Raw genomic sequence first — 22533 nt, forward strand, 5'->3', positions numbered from 1 at the left:
TGGAACACTCATTTTGCACTCGCTCAATAGAGATTACCAAGAAATCTAGCAGTTATTCTTCAGAACCCAACATCTCGCAAGATCTTCCAGAATAAGCCCAAGGCATCAGCCGCAAACCCGTAAGGCGCAATTAAGGCATCAAAAAAATAAGAGGAAAACTAGAACAAAAAGGCAACAAGGCCGTCCTATCAGCATGAGGACGCAATGAGTTGTTCGCAGCCCGATCATTTGCGTGATTCGCTCGATTCCATTGCCTCAGGCGATAAAACTATGGGCGAGCGAGCATGGATGATGATGAATCGACGATCAAGGTTTCCTGTCGTTATGCCCCGCTCCAGTTTGGGAAAATGAGAATGAGATAGCGTTGGTGGATTCAACCATGTTATCACAACTGTATCCAAGTTATGCAGGTGTAAACTCTACGTGGTTGGCGAATTTATGCCCAAGACGGCCTCATTGGCAGGTCCAATGTCGTGCACAAATTATTGGTTGAAGTTTGTAGACTGCATATACCATTCATTGGAGCAATTCTACAGCCTAGATCGTGAATCGTTGTCCCCTATCGTTATCAACATGTGTATCATAGTGTGCGCGAACGAGAACGTGCAGCAAGGAGCTCCAGGTGTCGCCCGCTAATATATAGAAGAGAGAAGGGGAAAAAAGCAAAATAAACAAATAATATAACATGAAGATAATCTGAAGGGTATCATCGTCTAAATTCCAGAACCTCCTCCAGACATGCCAAACCAGTATCCATCCATCAAATCGTAACCGGAACCGTCAGTCGTCAGGTCACGCATGTAATCGGCCTCCATTCCAAATCCCATATTCACTCCATTTCCTTGGTTGTCCGGGTTAAAAGACGGTACACCCATCGGGTTGAACGTGTTCTGGTCGGCATTGTTGGCACCTGGCCCTTGGTTCATGGGCACAAAGTCGAGGAAATCCAAACTGAGATCGCCCAGGCTCTGTTGTTGTTGTTGTGGTGGTTCGGATGGCGCAGGGGGTGTGAATGCCTGGGGTGCACCGGCAACAGATGTCACGCTTTGAGGAGATTGGTCAAAGTAAAATTGCCGTTGCTGTTGCTGTTGGTGAGGCGGTGATTGATCATAGTTTGGATATGCTTGCGTAAACTGGGGACTGGCTTGGAAATTGTCCCGAGATGGATCGGATTGTGCTGCGGCTGATTGTGATGGCGGATATGGTTGTTGTTGCTGTTGTTTATTGGAAGATTGGTTTTGCACGTTCGGAGGACTTTGGTAAAAGTCACTGAGATTCATGTCAAATTGTGGAGGTGGTCTCGGGTTGCGTTGGGATCGTTGACCCGATTGTGCGTGTGTTTTTTGTCTACCTTCACCGCGCGAAGCAGAGCCATGTTTCCCATGAGGAGACAGCGGAAATTGCCGAGTTGAAGACGTGAGAGAGCCACCGCCAATGGTTTGGGATGCAAAGCCCTTGGATGAACCCATGCGGACAGTCGCTCTGCTCATGCGCTCAAAGGCATCTCGGCAAGTTTCCGCCGGCGGGCATACCTCCATCAAGTCTGACAAGATCGAAGTTGCTGCAAGCACTGTAAAGTCGACATCGTCCAAGGTCTATTAACCATTAATTAGTAGCGTCCTGTCGGTGAGCTGTCAACTACTTACCAGACGACTGCGTACAGCAGGCGAGTGCCATATTGCGTAAAGAAATGATATGCCTGTTATTCATCAGCCGTCGGAATATGTTACGATAAAGAACTTTTTTTTTTCTTACCGGCCATGAACAAATGGTGTGTCGTGAGATACGTATAGTTGACAAGTCGGACACGATGCAATTGCCGGTAGATCTTGATAACTTTCTGGCCGGCTTCGGCGATTTGAAGATAGATATCGTCTTCATCTTCCCTATCATCAATATCGAAGGATGGCGGACTCGATACATCCTCTGTCGGATTCAGTTCACTAGCTAATGCAGCAGGAACTGTAAGACTTTGTCTATACAGCATGATCAAAGCTTGGTAGAAATTGAGCTCGAAAAGCTCCGTAGAGAATTGCACGCCGTTTTCCTTCTTCGTCGGCGAACCATCCTTCCATTCCAACAATCGTCGATGCACATCTCGACGCCATGATCGGAACGAGTCAAAACGATCAAGGAAAGGAGACGGGAGTGTAGTGTGCATAAACTGGTTTCTGCTGTTCTTCCCAGATCGCCGGACAAAGCGAGCCTGCTGAAACTGGAGAACTTCTTGGATCTCCGACTGCAAGAGTCGCAGCTTGAAGTAATGATACGAGACATGCTTATAACTGGGGGTATCTGTTTTGGGTGGGCGAAAGCCCGTTTTCGTGATAAAGACATCCCCCAAGATGGATGGGAATTCAGTCGTGATGACTTGATCTGTAATACCAAAAGGACGACCGACGCAGGTGCTGACCAGTCGATCAAAGCTGTACACGCACCACCAGAGCCGTCTACGGTGATCACGAGCCCACTGAAGCCGGCCACGCTCAGCACTGATTTGCTCGTTCAAATCTGGTGCATCTTCTTCGCCAATGGAGTCTATTCCAGTCCCGTCCTCGTGGTGCAGACCCAGATCGATGGCGAGACGGACTGCAACACCGACGATATACCAGAGGCCAGGAGCAACTGGTCGTAAAAGCGCAAAGCTAGCTAGAAGAAGAACGGCCTGGAGTTCGTCTAAACCACCGCCGTAAGCATCGGTGAGATGCGAAGAGCTAAGAAAATGCTCTAAATGTACCACGGCAGACGCATGGTACTCCTCCGGCTGGAATTGAAAACCAGAAAGTTTTTGTTTCTTGGAAGATCTAGTCGGTGAAGCTGCGCCTTGGTTGTTCATGTCATTTTCATCTTCGGCAGACCGTCTTCCTTCAAAGATGATGCCGGCTCCAATGGCAAAAACTATGCTCACAAGATACAAATCTCGAGGGGACCTTGCTAGTTCCTCAGTGGTATAGACTCGGTCCAGGAGTTCCATAAACTCCCCTCGGTGTAAAATAGGCATTTGAGGATTGGCGTGTTCAAAGTAGAGTCCGACCAGCTTGTCAGCAAGTTCTCGTTCTGGAAATGCGGCTTGTTTCATGGTAGGACGAGACTGCAGGCCAAAGAAGGAGTCTCGCATTGTACTTCCAGTTGACCCAGACGGTCTGCGCTCACTGGAGCGAGCAGAGCTGTTTTCAGAGCCATTCGTGTTCACAGAGCTTTTCACCGCAGCGAAAACCAGCCTGGCAAACGAAATTCCGGACGTAGATCCGAGATATCGCGAATCTGACATGCCTTGCACCGATACCATTCCAATATTCGACACTAGCTGATCTAGGTGCTCCTTAGGGTTAGGAGGCGCGTCCGCATCACGCCGGGTATCGGCTGCCAGATTCTCGCTCTTTGGCTCTGCTTTCAAGTTGGCGGGTGCATCGTGCTCTGCGTCTTGCTCAGACTCTTGATTTGTACCAGCCTCCTCAGTCTCGCCATCAAAAGCCGCAGACGGTTTGAACTCGATTCCATTTTTTAACAACAGCCGTTCCAGGTAGGTCACGCGAGCTTCAAGAAAATATACATAGCTCCGGGGAATCTCTCTCTTTGTTATCGGGTCGTAGCCAACGCATTTCACATTCGCTTTCTCACATGCTTGGCACCGCGGGAGACGTTGGTCACAGCGGTTCTTGCGTAGACGACAGCGGTTGCAAGCGGAGACGTTTCGAAAAGACGAGGCAGCTAGACTGCTCTGGCCGCCTCCTCCTCCACCAGCACCAGCAGCACCTGGTGGGAAGGAGGTCATGGCAGGCGCAGAGGATTTGTTATGTTGACTGGGAACTGGAGCACTCGGGCGTTGCGACGGCGGAAACGAAGGCTCAATGGTGGTAGATGTAGGTTCATCGACGGGGTGCGATCTTTTGACGCCAGTGGAGCTAGTCGAGTTGAAAAATATTCGCGGGGGTGGATTCAGCATGCTTGTGCATCAGGAACGGTCGCAAGCATGGCCTTGCATAGGTGCTGGTGCTGGTGGTGCTGCTGAATTTATATGGAATTCATAACGGTACGACCGGTGGCTGGGTAGTATATGCGACAAAGCCCATCACTCTGTATATCGAACACGGCGCGCAAAGATACGATCGGGTACGGGTACGGGTTCAGAGGAAGCGAAAATCGCAGCACATGCGCCGACTCAGGATTAAATCCAGGTACGGTTGGGTTGGTTCGCGTCCAGAAATTGATGGGTTTCAAGATAAGCGAACAACCGATGATCACGGTGGGGGTCTTCCGCGGCGGCCGGCGCGGGAGGATGTTCAGTGACAGTAGACGACGGTCCGAGCGACAGCGACAAGGCTGCAAGAAAAGCAGGCAGCTTCAGCGCAAGCAAGAGGTCGTAGGGTCAGTCCGTGAGAAGTGGATGATGGTGTTTACAGTCTGCTCCTCTCTCCGGACGACGTCTTCCTTTCGTTCCTTCCGGACAAGTGGACTAACCCATGAGTGAACAATGGCCCCGATTGGCGGGAGATAACCTACTGCCGGCCGCGCCATGCCTCTTTGGGGGCTAGCGCATCTTGTGCCTCTTGGAAGGTTTGGCTGGCATCAACTTTGCCACAGAGATATTCTCGCCTGTTGCGCCGAGGGCTGCGTGTTCGCCGGTTTGTATGGTTTGTGTCTGTCGTTTTAATGGGCATAGTGAGCGGTTTGGCGAGGCAGGCCCTTCAACACGATAGCCGCCTTAAGCGCAGGTCAATTGAATATGACATCACTCCAAGAATCTTGATATAGATATGGTCAAAGATATCAGTTGTTTGGTTGCATTTGATGAGGAGAGATGAAAAAGCAGCATTTGAAATATCCAAATGTTGTGAGTCTGTGAACATAATATTTCAAGGTTGAATCTCACTGACTAGGAAATGGGTACTACCACAATATATATATCTAGGTAGTCACTTCGAATATTCAAATGTTGTCAGCATTGATCTTCCATGTCCAGGTATGTACATGTATTGATCAATGGATCCATTTATATCAAGTCATAAAATTGCTGAAACTTCTACATATGTAGATGTCATTACTGAATATAAACAGGACAGGATCGAGTGTTAAAACGGACGGTAGAAAATGGCATCACCCATTGCGCACCCTCAAGTACTATATACTACCACCAAATCATTAAACCCAGTATTATTACATCAACGAACCAATTAATGTGTAATATTACGTATGTAAATCTCCCATCTAAAATTACATTCTTTCAATACCCACCCGGTAAGTACTCGTTCCATACACATGCACGAACGATCATATATCACAAGCCATTATTAGACAATTCGATTGACAATTCCTCACACATTGTCCCCATGTTCCCCAGCGTAAAAATATTCCAACTGGCGCATTTATTTAATCTCCGATATACCGAACCTTGGAACCATCATCAGCCTGAATCGTAACAAGCCCTATCGGAGCCTACGGAGTACTGGTGCTTTGATCAATCGGTTTGACATGGGTATTCTGGTCGCACTGCCGTGTAGCAACCGGGAAATAACATTTCTTTTTTTTCTTTTCTCTTTCTTTTCTCTTTCTGTTTGCTGTAATAGACATTGTTTGGATTTTAGGTACAAGTTCAATTTGTAATTCGCCGTATAGAGCGTTTATGATCGACGCGACTACTACTTTAAAACTGGCCGAATATTCTATTATGTTACTAAAAGAAGAAAGAATTGACAAAACAGGAAACATATCTGCGCCAGCCAACGACCCCCAGAAAAAGACCAACAATCAACGGCTTATCTAGCTATAAATTAAATGCAGATGTGTAACACTTAACACAGACAAGATCGGGAAGTCTGAACCGGATGCCGGTTGATTGGCCGTGCAACATGAAAATCAAAACCCCTCGACGTCGAGGGCAACGTTACATTTTTCTTCTTCTCTTTTTCCTTTTCTTTTTCGACAACACATGGCACAAGAGACCGGTTTGATAATTACACCCGAATATTTTGTTTCTGACGGGGTGCGCAGGATGGTTGTATGAATGTCAAAGCGTTACCAACGACGTCTCTATACCGACAAGCGTCACTTCGTGCAAACACTTTTTATAGTAATGCCCAGATCTGGACAGTGATGACAGCAGCATTACAACCAGCATTTCTTAATCCATTAACGTAGCATTTGGAACCGATCCGATTGGCAAGGGACAAAATAACCACTCATTCACTAGAGGAAAACGAGAAAACGAGCATACAAAGCAATCCCGAGTAAATCCAGCGCCTAGATAGTTAAAAAAACCAAGCGCGTGACCCTTAATCAGACAGCATTGAAGTAATTACCCAATGCGGATCCGACAGAAAGAACAAACAAGAATTGCCCGACGTGGCACCAATAATGAGCCGCATTTGAATGTGCTCGCTTTACCCCACGCATAAGAAAAAGGGTCAAAACTCAGCTTGCTCCAAAAAGAAGGAAGAAAAGAAGAAGAAAAAAACTTAAAACAAAAAGTAGGTGGAAAAAAAAAAAAAACCGGACGATCATTCCGAGCCTCCGGTGGATTTGCCAGGATCATTAGAGCTTGTCTGCCAACCATGCATATATGTAAGTAGTTGCATCAAGTGATGTCGATTCTTCTTGATAATGGCATGGCGGTGTAGAAAAAAAGGCATCGCCGTTGCAGAGAGCGCGCTATGGTAGTGGATTTGAAAATGCTCCGGTCAAGTTAATGCTGTCACACCTTGCTGCATACATGGTGGATCGTCATGTAGACTGCGAATCGCACCAATAATATTTCTTGGCCATGACTAAATAGTGATATCTGACGATGAAGAATGGATGAATGATGCAAATATCAATGTATGCCTGATCTATAGTAGTGCTATTTTAAAAACAACTGGCCCGCCCAAAACTGCAAGTGGCTATCCCATGAATGCAAGGCTAATTATGAAGTGGAAACAAAGAAAATATCTCGATGAGCGGTGTCATGGCGATCAGCCAGCTCATATCGAAAAACTTGGTCGAAAACAAGAAAAAGAAATATCCGAACTAAGCCTGGACAAATGACTCGCTAAGTCTCAAATGGCCTCCCAATTATTGCGTAAAATGCAGGTGTCATGAAAAAAAAAAAAAAGGCTGTCGAACGACAGTCTAACCAAAAAAAAAAACGAAAAAAAAAAAGTAAAAGTTCGTGCCCAATGTCCCTAAAAAGAAAACCCAGTGGTTCCCAAAACATTTTATATCAACGTAAAATGACGAATGATGAAAAAAATAAGTTACCGATCAAATCAATTAATATCATGTAGAGGCGATTTCGTCAAGAAGAGCCTGAATCACCGTTTCCAGAACAGTGGGTCTGTAAAGAAAAGAAGTTCAGTGGATGGTAGAGGCGTCATGCGTAAATCACAGTTTCAGCCCTGCAGGAATTTGTCGTTGACCGCCTCGTCTGAGTCGGGGTTTTCGGAACTAGCATCTGCAGAAAGCAGCCCAACTTCTTCCTCAGGCATCTCAGAGGCAGACGGGGATTCTCTGCTAGACGTCCATTTGTTTCTGTCGACCGTACCAGACGTGTTGGGGCTTGGCGCGTCAGCCTCCTCCATCAGAAAACTTTCAAATGCACCAATGGTGGCGACGACGGCAATGGCCCACCAGGCTATCACAGATGTGCCGCTGTGTAAGCCCTTCGAATGCAGGAAACCGGTTATTGTCGGACCTAGAGCTCGGCTCAAACTGGCAACCGAAGAGGCTACACCATTAACGGACCCCAAGACATCTTTGGAGGGTATGGCGTTGGCCAACAACAAGGCGGTCGCAGGGAAAGCAATGACGTGAAAGGTGATCTTGCCAAGAAGGGCCACGTAGACGGCGGGGATTTGCAACCAGGACGGAAGCAAAACGAGATAGGGAGCGGCAACGTACAGCGGTGGCCAGATCAAGAGGACGAAGCGGAAGATGCGGAGGGCCCCGAAATGTCGAACAGCGTATGGGAAAAGCCAAATTTGAGCGAACATCGCGTAAATGCCTTGGATGGACAGCATAACACCAATGGACTTGGTTGACAGGGACAAGCCGCCGGTAAAATGAAAAGGAAGACTGGCGGGTTCCTCCGACTTGGGCGTACTGAGAAAGATGGGCATCAGTTGGTCAAAAGAGACACTGTGGCTGTGGGGTTGATTAGTACCGGGAGAAAAAGGTAATGGAAGCGAACGACTTACAATGCCAGAATGCCGTAGCCGATAATATTTAGGACAACTTGTCTCGTAAATGCTTTGTTGAATCCGACGCTGGGGCGGCGTTCAGGTTGCTCGACGTCGGTATCCAATTCGGCGGGGCGAGTAGCTCCAATGGACGAAGACCGAGGTGACGGTTCTCGGCTTCTATAGACTGGGGGCGGGTCGTCTTCGGACAAATAGGCGTCTTCGTCAAGGAGGGCGGCTTTGTCGTCTGAAGGCGCTGGGGTATGGGCTTGGGAGACCTTGGCTAACAGCCAATGGCCCACTTCCAAGCCTCGGTCACGACGGTACTTCTTTTTGGAATGGGTTTCTTCCAAGAACAAAACACCAATAATGATGCCGAAAATGAGGACGACCACACACACCAAGTTGGGTAGGAGAAAGGGAAACCGGTCGAAAAGCGTGTCGGGCTTGAATAGGGATGGATAGCTCAGCACGGGACGGGCCAAGGCACCGCCCATCATCGGGCCTAAGATAGAACCGAGACACCAGACGAAGGGCATGATCGAGTAAGCTCGTGGCTGATGGGCCTTGACGGTTACAATCTCTGCGACGGTGGTCTGCAGCACGCCAATGTTTCCATTTAGAAGGCCACCGAGGGCGCGGGCGATCATGGCGGTTGTCAGGTTGGGCGAGAAGCCAAAGACCAGCATGCTGATGGCGGTTCCCACCAGGCCCATGATCAGGACAGGCTTGCGGCCGATACGGTCACTCAGACGACCCCAGAACAGGCCACTGCTGAACTCGGCGAAAGTGAAGGCGGAAGTGATCATGCCGGCAAAGACGGCGATCTTCTGGTCGTTGTCGGTCACATGGAAGGACTCAACCATGTAGTAGACATATGGAAAGACGGACATGAAAGCAATAGGCTCGCAAATGCGGACCAAAGCTAGTTAACGTTAGTTTGGGCCCTTCTAATATATGAGTTGAACATGTACCTAAGATGATGAACTGGCGGTAGGGAAATGGGGGGATGTCACTGTTAGGCTTTTTGGAGCCGACAATGCTGTGCCAGCAGCGCAGAGCCCAAGCCATGGCGGGGAAGCGATGTCGTTGCATGGTGAGATACAAGGAGAGCTAGCTGAAAGAGCAGCAAGTATAGAAAGCACTGCTAAGAGCAAGAGGTCGAGTTGTAGGTGACTCGATACATGAGATAGGTGAATAGCGGATGAAGAGGAGTAGATGAAGGTGTAGCACAAAGAGAGAAGAGGGATGAGGAGCAGCACACAAGACTTCCTTGGGTTGTCTTTTTTTTTTTTTTTTTCCCAACAGGAGGTCAGCAAGCTAATAAGTAGGACTCCGGGGGGAAGGATCCGATTTAAAGTTGAATTGGCTGGTGGGACGTATCCATTCTCGAGATAAATCATGACGGAGATCCGTAGCGGTGGATGACAGGTAACAGGCCAGTATGAGTATGATCTGTGGGGATACAGTCAATACAGACTGGTACGGTCATATCGTCATACAGTCGTACCATACTGCGAAAACTGCGAGTACCAATGATAGCCATTACGCTTGCAAGGGAGAAAGGGGTGGACACTGGACAGCGCCAATAATCCCCGGGGGGTGGCGCCAAGCACGGCGTTACAGCATTACAGCCAGCAGCTGATGGGCGTAAAGAAAGAAACGATGAGAGGATCTCCGATAGCAAATCACACTGGCTGGAATTTTCGGAAATGGCATTTTAGTTTCTGGACTAGGCAGTCCCAAAAACAAGGGCGACTAGCAAACCCATGTACCTGAGCGCCGGCGCGGCGGAACACCGGGCTGTCGCCTCGCCGTCTAGAAAGGCACTAGGGGGGCGACTGACGTGGGGCGATCCTCGTGTAATTTTCTTTTCGCGTCGTCTTGGTTTTGCGCGCCCATTGTTCCGGGAGACTAGGCGACTAGGGGTCCCAGGATGTTGGTTCTCTCCACTTGAGGGGCGCTGAGGGATGTTTGAGTCTTGAAAACAGTCAAGACAGGCTATCAGACGGAGAAGCGGGTCGTCCAGCTGTCCTGTACGTAGCACTCTGCATCCGGTAGGCAACGAGACTTGCAGTGACTGCACGCAGACAGACCGTGGGAGCCGGCGAAGTGACTGGGCGGAGAATATGCGGTGAGCCGGCGTACCAACTTCTTGGTTCAGTTCGTCGATGTCATAACGGTCGTCGGTCAGTCGGTAGTCAGTCGCACCAAGCAACTAGGCCACTAGCTCAGCGTACGTCGCAGTGGAAACAAAACAAGAAAAAAGGAGACGTGTTTCGGCAGATTTTGGTGTTGGTCCACCGACAATATGCAGGCAGGGCAGGCGCTGCGGCCGATCACGTGACCCGGAGTGCTCAGACGTCGCATATTGCATATTGCATTGCACGTTGCATAATAACACAAAATACAAAATACAAAATAATACATAATAGGTGATTCCTACACCACCGACTGCATCCGGCCGATGTTAAGAGAAAGAACCATAGGATGGTTACTCCATACGTATATGAGCCCACTGTCCCACACGGGACGACGATCCGGCTTTCCGTACCAGGGTTGGGGCAACCCGCCGGTTAGCACATATTACTCCGTAGTAGACTACATACGTTTATTGCGTGTGTATTAACCCCTCCAAAAAAAACTCCCCGAGTTGGTGCAGGAAGAAAAAAAGGAAAGAAAAAAGAAAGAAAGAAAGACATAAAAAAACAAAAATAGTTTTAGTCGGGCTGAACAGTGAGCACTAAGAACTGCCGAGCAGATCTTGCTAAGCCACGTGATAGCTTTGCTGCCAAGTGGATACTTTGTACGGTGGTTTTTGTGACAATGAATATTACTACTACGTACTGAGCAGTGCAGATGAGAGATCCAAGTGACCGGTTGAGCAGTCTCAGATGAAGTAATAATATTGAATCGATTAAGGAATTAAGAATATCGATTGCTGAGACCTTGCTGATCCAGCCAACAGCCGCTAGCCGTATGCGGCTAGCGGCAGCCAAAGTTCTGCGCTATGCACGCTCAAGTCAGTCAGGGGTAAATAGTAAATAGTAAATAGTCCTCTGTAAATATAATATGTAATATAATACGTGGTACTCTGTATAGTTATACGGATACAGAGTAGAAAATAAGTTTCTGTGCTCCGTGCTGCCTGCATTCAATATCAGCCCCAAAAGACCCCATAACAAAATATTCACATCAGCTGACTGAGTGGTAAGAATAGAATTCTGGCGGTGTAGACATGGCGCCCCACCAGGCAATCATCCAAGAAGCAAAATTAGTAATAATTAAATGTTGATAGTAGGGATCTGGTGGCCTTGTTTATTCTCCTTATCGCGGGAGGCCGGCCCGGTGACGTCAGAGCAGCGCTAGATGCGGACTAGTCCCGACGTGTGGTTAGTTGTGCCAAGTACTTTCTCTACTCTGTACTAGTAGTCCTAGCAGTGTTTCTGGATTTCTGCACCGAATCTGCTGCCGAACAGGGATGTCGCTCCTCGACGAATACCGTCTGCAAGACAGCCTGATGTGCATCCTTTCTGTGGGGTCGCTTTGCCTGCATGTTTAGGTGCAGATTGTCTACAGCGTTTTCCGTTAATAAGAATCAGCGTCCCATGACCTTGCCATAATATTATTATTGGGAAGTCAACTGCATCCTGTGTACAAGGCGTTTCTTCAAGGCTTCAATGTTCACCGCCCCTTTAAAAAAAAAAACAAAAAACAGAAGAAAAGAAAAGAAAAGAGAAAAAAACCGGCGTAGTGGCGGTGTCAGCCAGCCAGCCTTGGGTGCCGGGGCTAGTTGGTGACACATCTACTTCCTTCGACTCCGACTGGGAAGCATGCCATTATAATGTTATTCGAGAGAGCCAGGTGATCAGTTGTTGCAGACTGCAGATGTGTTGTCGATCGGGAAATATTATCCATCGAATGAAAAAAAAAGAAGAAGAAGGTGGGATAAAAAAAAAACAATTCCACATGGTGCGCGTCTTGCCGATATCACCTTCCCAAAACGCTAATTATACATAGAGATAGAGAGCAGTCATACTCCATAGGTGCATCACATGCAGGGCACGCTAGACTCGGATTACGGTTACATCTTGATAATTTGATATCAATCGATGCTTCGGACTTAGGAGAGTGATATGTCATCTCTCATAGGCTATTGTTTCGTGTCATAGCCAATGGCATTGTGAGCCTTTAGAGCTTGTGTGATCGAGGTTTTCGGTGTCCCCCATCACGCCATACAGAGTATAGTTTTCATTTATACTAGTACTAGTATATCAACGGAGGGGCAGACGGTGCCCCGGACAAATCGCGTGCGTGCGTTTGGGGTAGTATTAGGGGGGACTAAGACTAAAACGGCGCGATGGATCTGGTCCAAGCGGTACTTCCGGAACTGCTTCCGGGGGTGGGTCCGCGGAATGAATCTTAAGATTCGTCGAACTCTGTTGCGAGTGAAAAAAAAGCCAGGGGTGGGTGGCCTCGTTGTTATGATAATACTATATTCCGCTACATGGGGTAACGCAACGAGTGTTTCATGGCTCATTATTGAGGACTTGACTGACGCGTCATAGCACGGAGGCTCAACAAGGAGGACGAGTCACTCATGATTCATGATTCATGACATGTACATGTACCCCATACAGAGCGTACAATACCGTATGGAACGGTACCCCAAATACATACACCCCTGCCTCGCTAGGCGTGATTCAAAATTGGGCGATGCTGCTATTGGCCCATACTGCCGATCGCCCCGCTGCTAGCGTTCCCGTCATTCTGGTTTGGCGACGTTAGCCCAATCTACCGCCGGGCCAATGACGCCGCGCTCGCCGATTATTCTTTGCTCTCACTAGTATGCACTTAGTAGTCTTAGTACGTCGTTCCTCAGCTTCACCCCTTTGAAGAAAAATTTTTTTCCCCAGTGACCAGGAATGCCGCGGTTCGGTACACAGAGTACGTGCTATCTCCTATCATGTTAAACCTATCAAGACGTCACTGCTTGGGTTGCGCTACTTATCATGACTCGACATACTCCGTAATTATGGTTTTGTTTACTACATAGCTTGATCTTCACAATCCAATTTCCCAACTGGACAGATTCATCGCTTGTTCGATCCCAAGATTGATTATTATAATTACTACTAATAATTAATCCTCATCTGGTGCGGGAATCGAGGGGCTCGTCCCAAACCGGAATCTTTTTTGTGACCTGTAACAAAATTTATAATATTGGTTATCGACAAAGTGGGGGGGGGAAGCAAGCTTGTTTGGAATCAATAATACCAAACTACTAGTAGGAAGCATCTGATTAATCTTCCGGACATCCCACATCCCCCTTTCAAAGTTTTGCAGCATTTTCTGGGATTTTTAATTTTGGAGCTATTTTGACTTTGGCCCCTTGTTTGCATATGACTAGTATCTCTGTATCTCTCATCCTATACGGACAGAGTACACTCTAGATATCCTGCTAAGCTTTCACTATTATTTTTTTTTCCTTTTCCCATTGGCATCGGCAAATCAGCAATAAACGTTTCCTTGTATTGTCCTGAGATACACTTTTGTTCGTGCGGCCCTAGAGCGAGATCGAAAGTAGTTGCATAATAAATGCATTGTATATTGGTCACGTGACGATAACATGATCACGTGGAGATAAAGGAGCTAAAATGCGATTCAACCTTGTCGTGCTTTCTACACCTCACTGTCGAACTGAAAAAGCTGGACACTGACATAATGAATTGACGCGATATCCTCTGAAAAATATTTCTTCCCATCGGTCGGACCATGTCTAGACACCCGTCCGCCATGCTTCCCTTTCTTTATCCTTTTCTCAACACCACAGTCCGCGCGCGACCAGCCGTATCGCGACTGCAGAAAGCCGTGCGCTGTTGTCGATGGCAGAGCTCAAGTCCCCCAGAAGAACCAGAGTCCGAATTTTTGCACACCAATCCCCCGCCCTCGGATTACTCGCGATTCATTTTTCAGGATAAATGCCTCGTCACCGTGGTCGCTGGATCTGGAGGTGATGGCTGTGTCTCGTTCTTGCGCGAAAAGTATATTGAAGAAGGTCCGGCCAACGGAGGTGATGGTGGCAGCGGTGGGAACATCTTTATACAAGCCATCGACGGCCTTTCCAGTCTACACAAACTGGCGCGACAGGGCGTCATTCGCGCCGGCCGGGGTAAAAACGGACAAGGGAAAAGCCAAGGAGGCAAAAGGGGTCACGACGTTCTCATCCAGGTCCCCGTCGGCACCGTCCTTCGCGAGGTGAGCAGATTTGACCCGGTGGAGGAGAAAGAGCACGAGTATCGCACTTTAAGAGGGGCAATGCCCGAGGACCAAGTGGATGCTGAAGCGGACCCGGCTCAACGGGGTCGCTTCGTGTTATACCCCGGATCGAAACCGTCAGACTTTTTGTTGATGTCATTCCCTTCGCTTGGTCCGCCGCAAAGACCGAGTATTGCCGCATTGGAGCCCGCGGCGCCAATTCACTTGGACCTGTCAAAAAATATGCCCGAGCCGATTGTCCTCGCTGCAGGCGCTGTGGGAGGGTTTGGGAATCCTCATTTTGTGTCGCGCTCTACTCCCAAACCTACATTTGCTACGAAGGGGGAAAAAGGAATGACGCTACACTTGGAATTTGAGCTCAAACTGTTAGCTGATGTCGGCCTTGTGGGCTTCCCCAATGCCGGCAAAAGCACGCTGCTGCGTTCTCTCACAAACAGTCGGACACGGGTTGGGAATTGGGAGTTTACCACGCTGTCACCGAATATCGGCACTGTGGTTCTGGATAACGGAAAAGGCAGGCCGCTTGTTGAGTCGTCTGACAGAGAGAATCCTCGCACTGGCTTTACTATCGCAGACATCCCCGGTCTCGTCGAGGATGCCCATTTGGATCGCGGATTGGGCCTGGGCTTCCTGCGACACATTGAACGTGCCGGCATCCTTGGGTTTGTGGTTGACCTGAGTGCTGGCAACCCGATCGAGACTTTGCAAAAGCTGTGGCACGAGCTAGGCGAATACGACAAGATGCGTGATATCAAGCCCGAAATTCACTCTGAGGACTATCTTGTTTCCTGGAGTCCCGAACCAGCAGGTCAAACGGAACCGTTTGTCAACGACGCCTCTAGGCCCACGAAGAAGCTGCCACCATTGGCACTCCCGCCGATCTATAGGAAGCCGTGGTTTGTTGTCGCCACAAAGGCCGATTTGCCAGAGACGCAGGAAAAGTTTATTGCTCTGCGCGACTACCTCTCGCAAGTGCAGCAAGGCACCGTCCAGCATCCGAGCGGCCACAAGGACGCCTTTCGAGAGCGCGTGGTGGCTGTTCCAGTTAGCGCTATCAAAGCAGAGGGCGTCCAGGGCATTCCAAACCTAGTCATGACCTTCCTTGAAGACCGTAAAACAGCCTCATAAACTTGCTTAGCTTTTGTGTGGATGTTATACTGTATATAATCAAGTACACGCTTGAATTTATGTAAAAATAGGTGTATTTATTAGACAGTTTCTGTAAATTTAGCAAGCCAAATGCATTCAAATCTCCAAATTGCAATTAGATCATTATGCATATTTATTGCCATTTTCCTTAATGCGGTAGAGCGTTGATGTCACTGAGCGGAGACGACCCCGAGGTTTAAGCTTTGGGTCCCGCCGTGACCGTTGATCCTTTTTTGTTTTCACTTCCCCAACCCACGACTTGCATCGCAGCTTTCCTCTTTACCAATGCCCGAACACAGTCGACCCCCCTCACAAATCGCGTGTCTCTGCCCACCCATCCGCCAGGACGAAAACCAGCTTGGCTGAACGGGAGAGAGGAGGGCCGCGAAGCCATGGAAAACCTCGAAAACCTGACTAGCTCGATCTTGGAAGCTATCCATAACCCCCAGTCAACAGACTCGATTCTCGAGTGTTTTGAGCACGACGACACCGCTTCTGCCGCCGTTGCCAAGCTTGTTGTCCTTCTTCGGGATGATCCAGCTGCAGCTCTGGGTCTGGCTGATGCTAGGCTACGCGTGTTTCCGTTTAAAGATGTAAAGGAGTGTTGGCGCCGCCTGTACACGGATGCAAGCCTCGTCTTGGCTGTACGTCTGATTCGGGAAAATACGACCAAACAGGATTTGGAAGCTGTGCGCAAAGAGCAACCCAAAAACCAAACCCGTGGCAACGGGCAAGATAGAGACGCTCTTCATGCGCCCTGGCTGGATTCAGCAGTTCGCTACCTGGACATGGCAATCATTATGGCTGGAGCTCCTCTGCGCGAAGACATGATTGATACATTATTCTCTGCTCTGAAAAAATGGACACAGGCTCAAAAGGAGGCTTCTTCATGTGAGACCAAACCTCAAGGCCTAGAGTTTGAAGAAACCCGTCCACCAAAGCGCCGAAAGCTGTCTGCTGCGCTATTCCCACCGGACTCGGCGCCTGTGCCTCGGGAACTGGCGCATCCTATCCCTCGTGTCTCGGCCCCGTCGTTTGACGCGATGGAGAATCACATCCAGGACGCGCGCACGCCACTCGTAATTACTGACGCGGTGGATTATTGGCCTGCTATCTCCGAGAGACCCTGGTCGTCGAGGAACTACTGGTTTGAGCAGACGCTAGATGGACGACGACTTGTGCCGGTTGAGGTCGGGCGCTCTTATACCGATGAAGGCTGGGGTCAGCGAATCATGCCCTTTGGCGAGTTTGTGAATGGCTTTATCTGGAGATCAAAGGAAGAAAACGGGGCAGGTACGAGGAATGGCAATGATGAAAATCGTGGCGGGAGAGACGAGGGGTGTGATCAAGCTCAGACTGGTTACATGGCGCAGCATAATTTGTTGGCCCAGATTCCTGCATTAAGAAACGACATCACCGTACCAGACTTTTGCTACATTGACCCTCCTGGCCCAGAGCCTGGGACACCGGTTTACGAAAAGAGAAAACAAAAACGCGATGCTTCCAAAACCGACACAGGGAATCCAGCGAGAGATGGCAGGGGCGTTCAAGATTCGGGCAGCAAGCTCAAAAATCTCTCGACAAAGGGGAACCATCAACATCTAGATAGAGACGCAGACATTGGTATCCCCTCCGACCCAATAATCAACACTTGGATTGGCCCATCCTGGACAATATCGCCGCTGCACCACGACCCTTACCATAATATTCTCGTTCAAGTCGTAGGATCCAAATACATCCGATTATACTCGCCGCACACGCCAGCATCACAGATACACCCCCGAGGAATGGAAACCGTCGACTCTGATAGCCAGCACAACGACATCGAAAGCGAGAAAGGCACAAAGCAGAACCATCAACCCAAAGAAACGAAACAAGATCAGCTGATTGACATGTCCAACACGTCCAAAGTCGACCTCGCGGCCATCGAGCTTTCGCCGGCCGAGTCGGAGGTTTGGGATTCCATGTGGCCTGGATTTTCAGAGGCTGGATACGTCGAGACGGTGTTGAAGGAGGGCGAATGTCTTTATATACCCGTGGGCTGGTGGCATTATGTGCGCGGACTCAAGGCAGGAATCAGTGTTAGCTTTTGGTGGGGGTAGATTATTGTTTTTGGCTATGTAGTTCACAACTAGACTTTGTGAAGGTCGGATTAACCAGGAAGAACTGGGTGCATGGATGAGTCCATTCCGAGTCATATGACTGATGGATGGATCCCGGTCGGTGGCGGGAAGTTTATCAATCAGTCCATCAATCAAAGAATCCTATCAATTTCTCATCATCTACCTCAGCCCTGAACAGGCACATCACTTTTACTTTTTATTTTTATTTTTTATAATTACCATCTACACATCAACATGGCCAAGAAAGGAGCCGGCGAAAACACCAAAAAGGTGGCTGGCAACGCCAAGGTGAGTTTTCTCACCCCGCGATGAATCGCTTTTATCTTCCCCGCATCGCGTGCCCGACCTGTCGAGAGGACAGAGCAGAGTCGAGAAAGGAGAACGGACGAAACGTTTGAAAGCTAACAATAATATTCTGAACAAACAGAAAGCCGAAGCCGCCGCCAAAAAGCAGGCTGTCGTTGACGCCAAAAACGCCGCCGAGGAAGACACGCAATGGTCACAAGGAGCCAAGGGCGCCTCTGCTAAAAAGTGAGTCATCGATACAGACAGAGGTTTCCTCGTTCGCTACAATTTTCGTGAAACATCAAACTAACTACTAAACTCAATAAAGGGAGGCCGCCGAGGCCAAAAAGGCCGAAGCCGCTCGCAAAAAGGCCGAACGCGAAGCCCTGCTCAAAGAAGAAGAAGCCTCGCAGCCATCCAAGGCCAAGGGCGCCGGCGCCAAATCCGCACAAAAGAAGACTCGTGGGCTGGATCTGTCGCAACTGGATGATTCGGCGCCGGCCAGCACAAAGGCTTCTGCCCTGAACGCATCCGGTATTGAGAATGCCCTCGATGCGCTGGATCTCACGTCAAAGGGCGATGCCATGAAGGTCGACAGACACCCCGAGCGCCGGTTCAAGGCCGCGTATGCCGCGTTTGAGGCTCGTCGTCTGCCTGAAATCGAATCCGAGTATCCGGGACTGAGGAAACAGCAGCGGATCGAGATTTGCAAGAAGGAGTTTGAGAAGAGCGATGACAATCCGTTCAACAAGGTCAATGTGGCATTTGATGCGTCGCGCGAGGAAATCGCCGCCGTCAAAGAGGCTGAGAGGAAGAAGGTGGAATCGAGGTTGGGTTCGAAGTGATTTTTTCTTTCTCGCGGATAAATCACCAGCCTGAGAATTCCAGGCATCGTTCGATACCCATGATGAGTGTTGGGCATGGAAGTGTGCCTATATGAGACAGATCTTAGACCGTTGTACCGCCCTCTTTTTCTGGTTATTGGCGTACTTGGCTAGAGATAAAACATTGATGACCCCATGATTTGACTCGATCAGAATGAATGCGTTTCGCACAAGAATATGTACACATGAAAAAAAACAAAAAACCATGTATAAGAACAAATAAAATAAAACCCTTTAACGCCATACAGTTTTAAGACTAGTTTTCTCGCGTCATGGTTCATTTCATAAAGTTTCTAACATCCCAGACGCATAATCTCTCGTCCCAGGCGACACTGGCAGCCCAGCCTTCAGCGCCAAACAAGCACCAATCAACACCCGTGACAAACTCTGTATGTTGACCCATACGACCCAGTTCCTGGCCCATGACAGGCCCGCTAGGTCCCATACGCATGGGGTCGATATCCCCTTGAGATTCTGACCGGTCATCCCAGGCTCGACATGTCATGTCGTAACTCGCTGACAGCAGCAGACCGGACAGATGTGGCGACCAGGCAAGTTTGCGGACCGCGTATTCGTGCCCTGGCATTATGGCAGCGGGGCCTTGTTGGGGAGCCCGAATATCAAATGTGCGAATCACACGGTCAACACCGCCAGTAGCAAGCACTGTCGAGCGGTACTTGTTCCAATCATGAGTGAGGCATTCGGCCGGAGGCGCTCCAGCCCCTTCTGGGGACATGCCGGCTTTCATCGGCACGAGCATCGACGAAGCACCATGGATGGGAATCTGGAGTGTAAGATGATTCGAGGCTGACGCCGGTGTGCGAAGATCGAATATCCTCACGTGTGAATCGGATGTCACACAGGACAAAATATCCGGGGAATGCGGGGAAAAAGCCGCCGAGTAGGTACAACTATGCGTTGGCAGCGTAAGAAGCGACTGTGGTCGTTGCGGTGACCACACCTTGACTGTGCCATCCCAACTGCTCGAGCAAAAGCGATCCTTGGCGACTAAATTCCAGTTTACCGAAAACACTTCTCGGTTATGTTCCTTCCATGCCTGTATAGGGAATTCGTTGACCGAGGTATCGAACAGTTTAATGCTGCCGTCACCGGACGCGGTGAGGACTTGGTTTTCGTGGATCTCGGACCATGCGAGATCATAAAGCGCATCTTGCGTAGTGAATCTACCAATACCATCACATTTAGCAAGGCTGAATGTATACAAAAACAGTTGCGGGGTAGAGCGGGGCCCATTAAACGCACATTGTCGAAGGCACAATCCCATTGGGAGTCAGCTCGAGTATATATAAACGTCCATTCCCAACGAGACCAAAATTCGCAGAAGCAGAAACGGCGAGTCGGTTGTCGAAGAACGGGGAGTACTTGACGCCGGATCCGTTGTAGCCCTCGGTGCGGAACTGCAGCATGATTGCCGGTAGAGATGCAGTCTTGAGAAGCAGAGGTTCTCAAATGACAGCTTGAACAAATATCACGTCATAGCTGAATCAATTCAGATACGAGGCTTCAAACAGGAGCCAAAAAGTTTGGCGGACAGAGGAATGGCAGACCCAAGTGGCATCGTCGACAGGTGAATGTGACGGCCGAAGCGGCGACCACGCGCCGAGGTAAATGCCGGGCGGTAGCGTTCTGCCGGGTCGATTTCGGCCAATGACTATGGTCGATGAGCGGTAATATACGAGTGTCTGTTTGTTTATTTGCCCGTTTTAAATGTATACAGTGAGTGTCCAGAATACAGAATGACGTACTTTATCAAAACTGACTATCCGTTATCCAGATGTAAGCCTTTAAAAGGCGCGCAGCTGTGTTTGGCTCAGACCGTTTATTATTAGATAATCACAATTTGTCAGCAGCCGCTCATTGGTCACTTTGACAGCTTACACCAACATTTGAAGCCCCTCAGTTTCTTTCAGTCAAGAACACGAGAATAAATGCAAAATACCACATTTAAAAGTAACAATGGGTGCAGAGGCTTCTAGAAAGCGACGAAAACTCTTTTTCGAATCATATGCCGAGATAGATGCTCAAAAAGCTCGCGTTAAACACGAAGAAGACATCAGAAAAACGAATCAAAACGAGACTGAAAATGACGAGAACAACGATGAATCCACCGACGTGAAAATCGCCCGTCTAATATCCCTATACCCTCGCTACGATGAAGCCGCATTGTTAGATGTGCTGATCTCGTATGAAGGATGTGTTGAAGCTGCATCTGCCGCGTTGGACGTTGGATCAGATGCTGACCAAAGCCCATCATCACCACCTGCATCACTTTCGGCCAGAGAAGCAGCGGCCAAGTCCGTTCCAGGGATTCAAACATCACTGTTTTCCTCCTTTACATCCTCGTCACAATCGTCTTCAGGCTGGGCGAAACCCCTCACCAAACGAGGCAAAACCCTCTATCTCTATTCACCTCAAGACGTCGCTAGCAACACTCCCTGCTCGATTATTCATAATTTTCTTCCGCCAGAAGAAGCCAACGACCTTTTGACGGAGCTGCTCGAAGACGCGAAATCATTCCAGCCCGAAACTTTTCAGTTATTCGAGAACCAAGTTCAAAGCCATCATACCTCCTGTCGCTATGTATCCACCGACCACGAGATGATGATAGAGCACGGCGCTGAATTTGTTTATAACGGTATCGTGCGCACCGATACACGGAAAATATCTTCTCGAATGAATGCTGTGTCTGAAAAAGTGCAGAAAGCGGTCAATCAAGAAATACAAAAGCGAATAAAAACTCACTACCCGGAAGGGAAAAAGCTGAAATATCAGTCACCAAAGAACTGGGAGCCTAACGCAGCGATTGTCAACTGCTATACGGGACCTCAGGAGAATCTAGGATGGCATTCTGATCACTTGACATATCTAGGACCGAGAGCTGTCATTGGCAGCCTGAGTCTAGGTGTTGCAAGAGAGTTTCGCGTGAGAAGGGTGGTACCTCGAGATGGCGATGAGGAAAAAGAAGAACAGGTGGTCCTAAAGTCAACAAAAAATCGTTTCTCTGACAAAATCGCCAACGCCCAGGGGCAAATCTCAATCCACCTACCACACAATTCTCTTCTCGTCATGCATGCTGATATGCAGGAGGAATGGAAACACTCGGTCCCAACGGCTCAGACTATCTCGCCACATCCGATAGCTGGGAACCGGCGAATTAATATAACTTATCGATCGTGTCGAGAGTCTCTACACCCGCGAAACATACCACGATGCCGGTGTGATGTACCCGCTATACTTAGGTGTGTGCAGCGAAAGCAGGGAACTCAAGGTCGCTATATGTGGATGTGCTATGCAGGATATTCTCCTGGGAGTAAAGGCTGTTCATATTTCCAATGGGCACAGTTCGATGATGATGGAGAACCGCTCTGGGAGAAGATGGGCGTGAAGCCTTATTCTCATGGAAAGGCATGACCGCTAAGTACATGTAATTTTAAACAAAATATATATTCCTGTACTACAATTCCAAGATTTTACTAGCCATATACCGATATTTAAGAAGATAAACTAGACATAATGATTGATTGACTGCTGCGACTTAGGCTATTTGAAAAACCCGGATTCCCTCCTGATAAAGACGTCCTGATAAGAAAAACAAATAAAAGTTAACCAGCCAGCTATGTGATTATGACACGGCCTTCA

At 48.7% G+C, this 22533-nt stretch overlaps 7 protein-coding genes across 7 annotated transcripts; 4 read left to right on the forward strand and 3 right to left on the reverse strand.

Moving 5' to 3' along the window:
* Positions 1 to 713: 713 nt before the first annotated feature.
* TRUGW13939_08997 (uncharacterized protein) lies at positions 714 to 3946 on the reverse strand (the record flags this gene model as incomplete). The annotated part of the gene is made up of 3 exons (XM_035492122.1): positions 714 to 1595; positions 1647 to 1699; positions 1756 to 3946. 3 exons carry the CDS (start codon positions 3944 to 3946, stop codon positions 714 to 716), a joined length of 3126 nt encoding a protein of 1041 aa, XP_035348015.1.
* A 3421-nt stretch (positions 3947 to 7367) lies between these two features.
* Positions 7368 to 9248, reverse strand: TRUGW13939_08998 (uncharacterized protein; the record flags this gene model as incomplete). The annotated part of the gene is made up of 3 exons (XM_035492123.1): positions 7368 to 8118; positions 8172 to 9078; positions 9128 to 9248. 3 exons carry the CDS (start codon positions 9246 to 9248, stop codon positions 7368 to 7370), a joined length of 1779 nt encoding a protein of 592 aa, XP_035348016.1.
* Positions 9249 to 13949: 4701 nt separating this feature from the next.
* On the forward strand, positions 13950 to 15560 carry TRUGW13939_08999 (uncharacterized protein; the record flags this gene model as incomplete). Its single annotated transcript, XM_035492124.1, has 1 exon — positions 13950 to 15560. The coding sequence occupies one exon, from the start codon at positions 13950 to 13952 to the stop codon at positions 15558 to 15560; it is 1611 nt and encodes a 536-aa protein (XP_035348017.1).
* A 413-nt stretch (positions 15561 to 15973) lies between these two features.
* On the forward strand, positions 15974 to 17683 carry TRUGW13939_09000 (uncharacterized protein; the record flags this gene model as incomplete). Its single annotated transcript, XM_035492125.1, has 1 exon — positions 15974 to 17683. One exon carries the CDS (start codon positions 15974 to 15976, stop codon positions 17681 to 17683), a length of 1710 nt encoding a protein of 569 aa, XP_035348018.1.
* Positions 17684 to 17938: 255 nt separating this feature from the next.
* Positions 17939 to 18834, forward strand: TRUGW13939_09001 (uncharacterized protein; the record flags this gene model as incomplete). Its single annotated transcript, XM_035492126.1, has 3 exons — positions 17939 to 17992; positions 18132 to 18235; positions 18318 to 18834. 3 exons carry the CDS (start codon positions 17939 to 17941, stop codon positions 18832 to 18834), a joined length of 675 nt encoding a protein of 224 aa, XP_035348019.1.
* A 316-nt stretch (positions 18835 to 19150) lies between these two features.
* TRUGW13939_09002 (uncharacterized protein) lies at positions 19151 to 20300 on the reverse strand (the record flags this gene model as incomplete). Its single annotated transcript, XM_035492127.1, has 2 exons — positions 19151 to 20057; positions 20137 to 20300. The coding sequence occupies 2 exons, from the start codon at positions 20298 to 20300 to the stop codon at positions 19151 to 19153; spliced, it is 1071 nt and encodes a 356-aa protein (XP_035348020.1).
* A 550-nt stretch (positions 20301 to 20850) lies between these two features.
* TRUGW13939_09003 (uncharacterized protein) lies at positions 20851 to 22305 on the forward strand (the record flags this gene model as incomplete). Its single annotated transcript, XM_035492128.1, has 1 exon — positions 20851 to 22305. The coding sequence occupies one exon, from the start codon at positions 20851 to 20853 to the stop codon at positions 22303 to 22305; it is 1455 nt and encodes a 484-aa protein (XP_035348021.1).
* Positions 22306 to 22533: the final 228 nt, after the last annotated feature.

This window comes from Talaromyces rugulosus, chromosome V (assembly GCF_013368755.1).
Source record: "Talaromyces rugulosus chromosome V, complete sequence".
Lineage (NCBI taxonomy): Eukaryota > Fungi > Ascomycota > Eurotiomycetes > Eurotiales > Trichocomaceae > Talaromyces > Talaromyces rugulosus.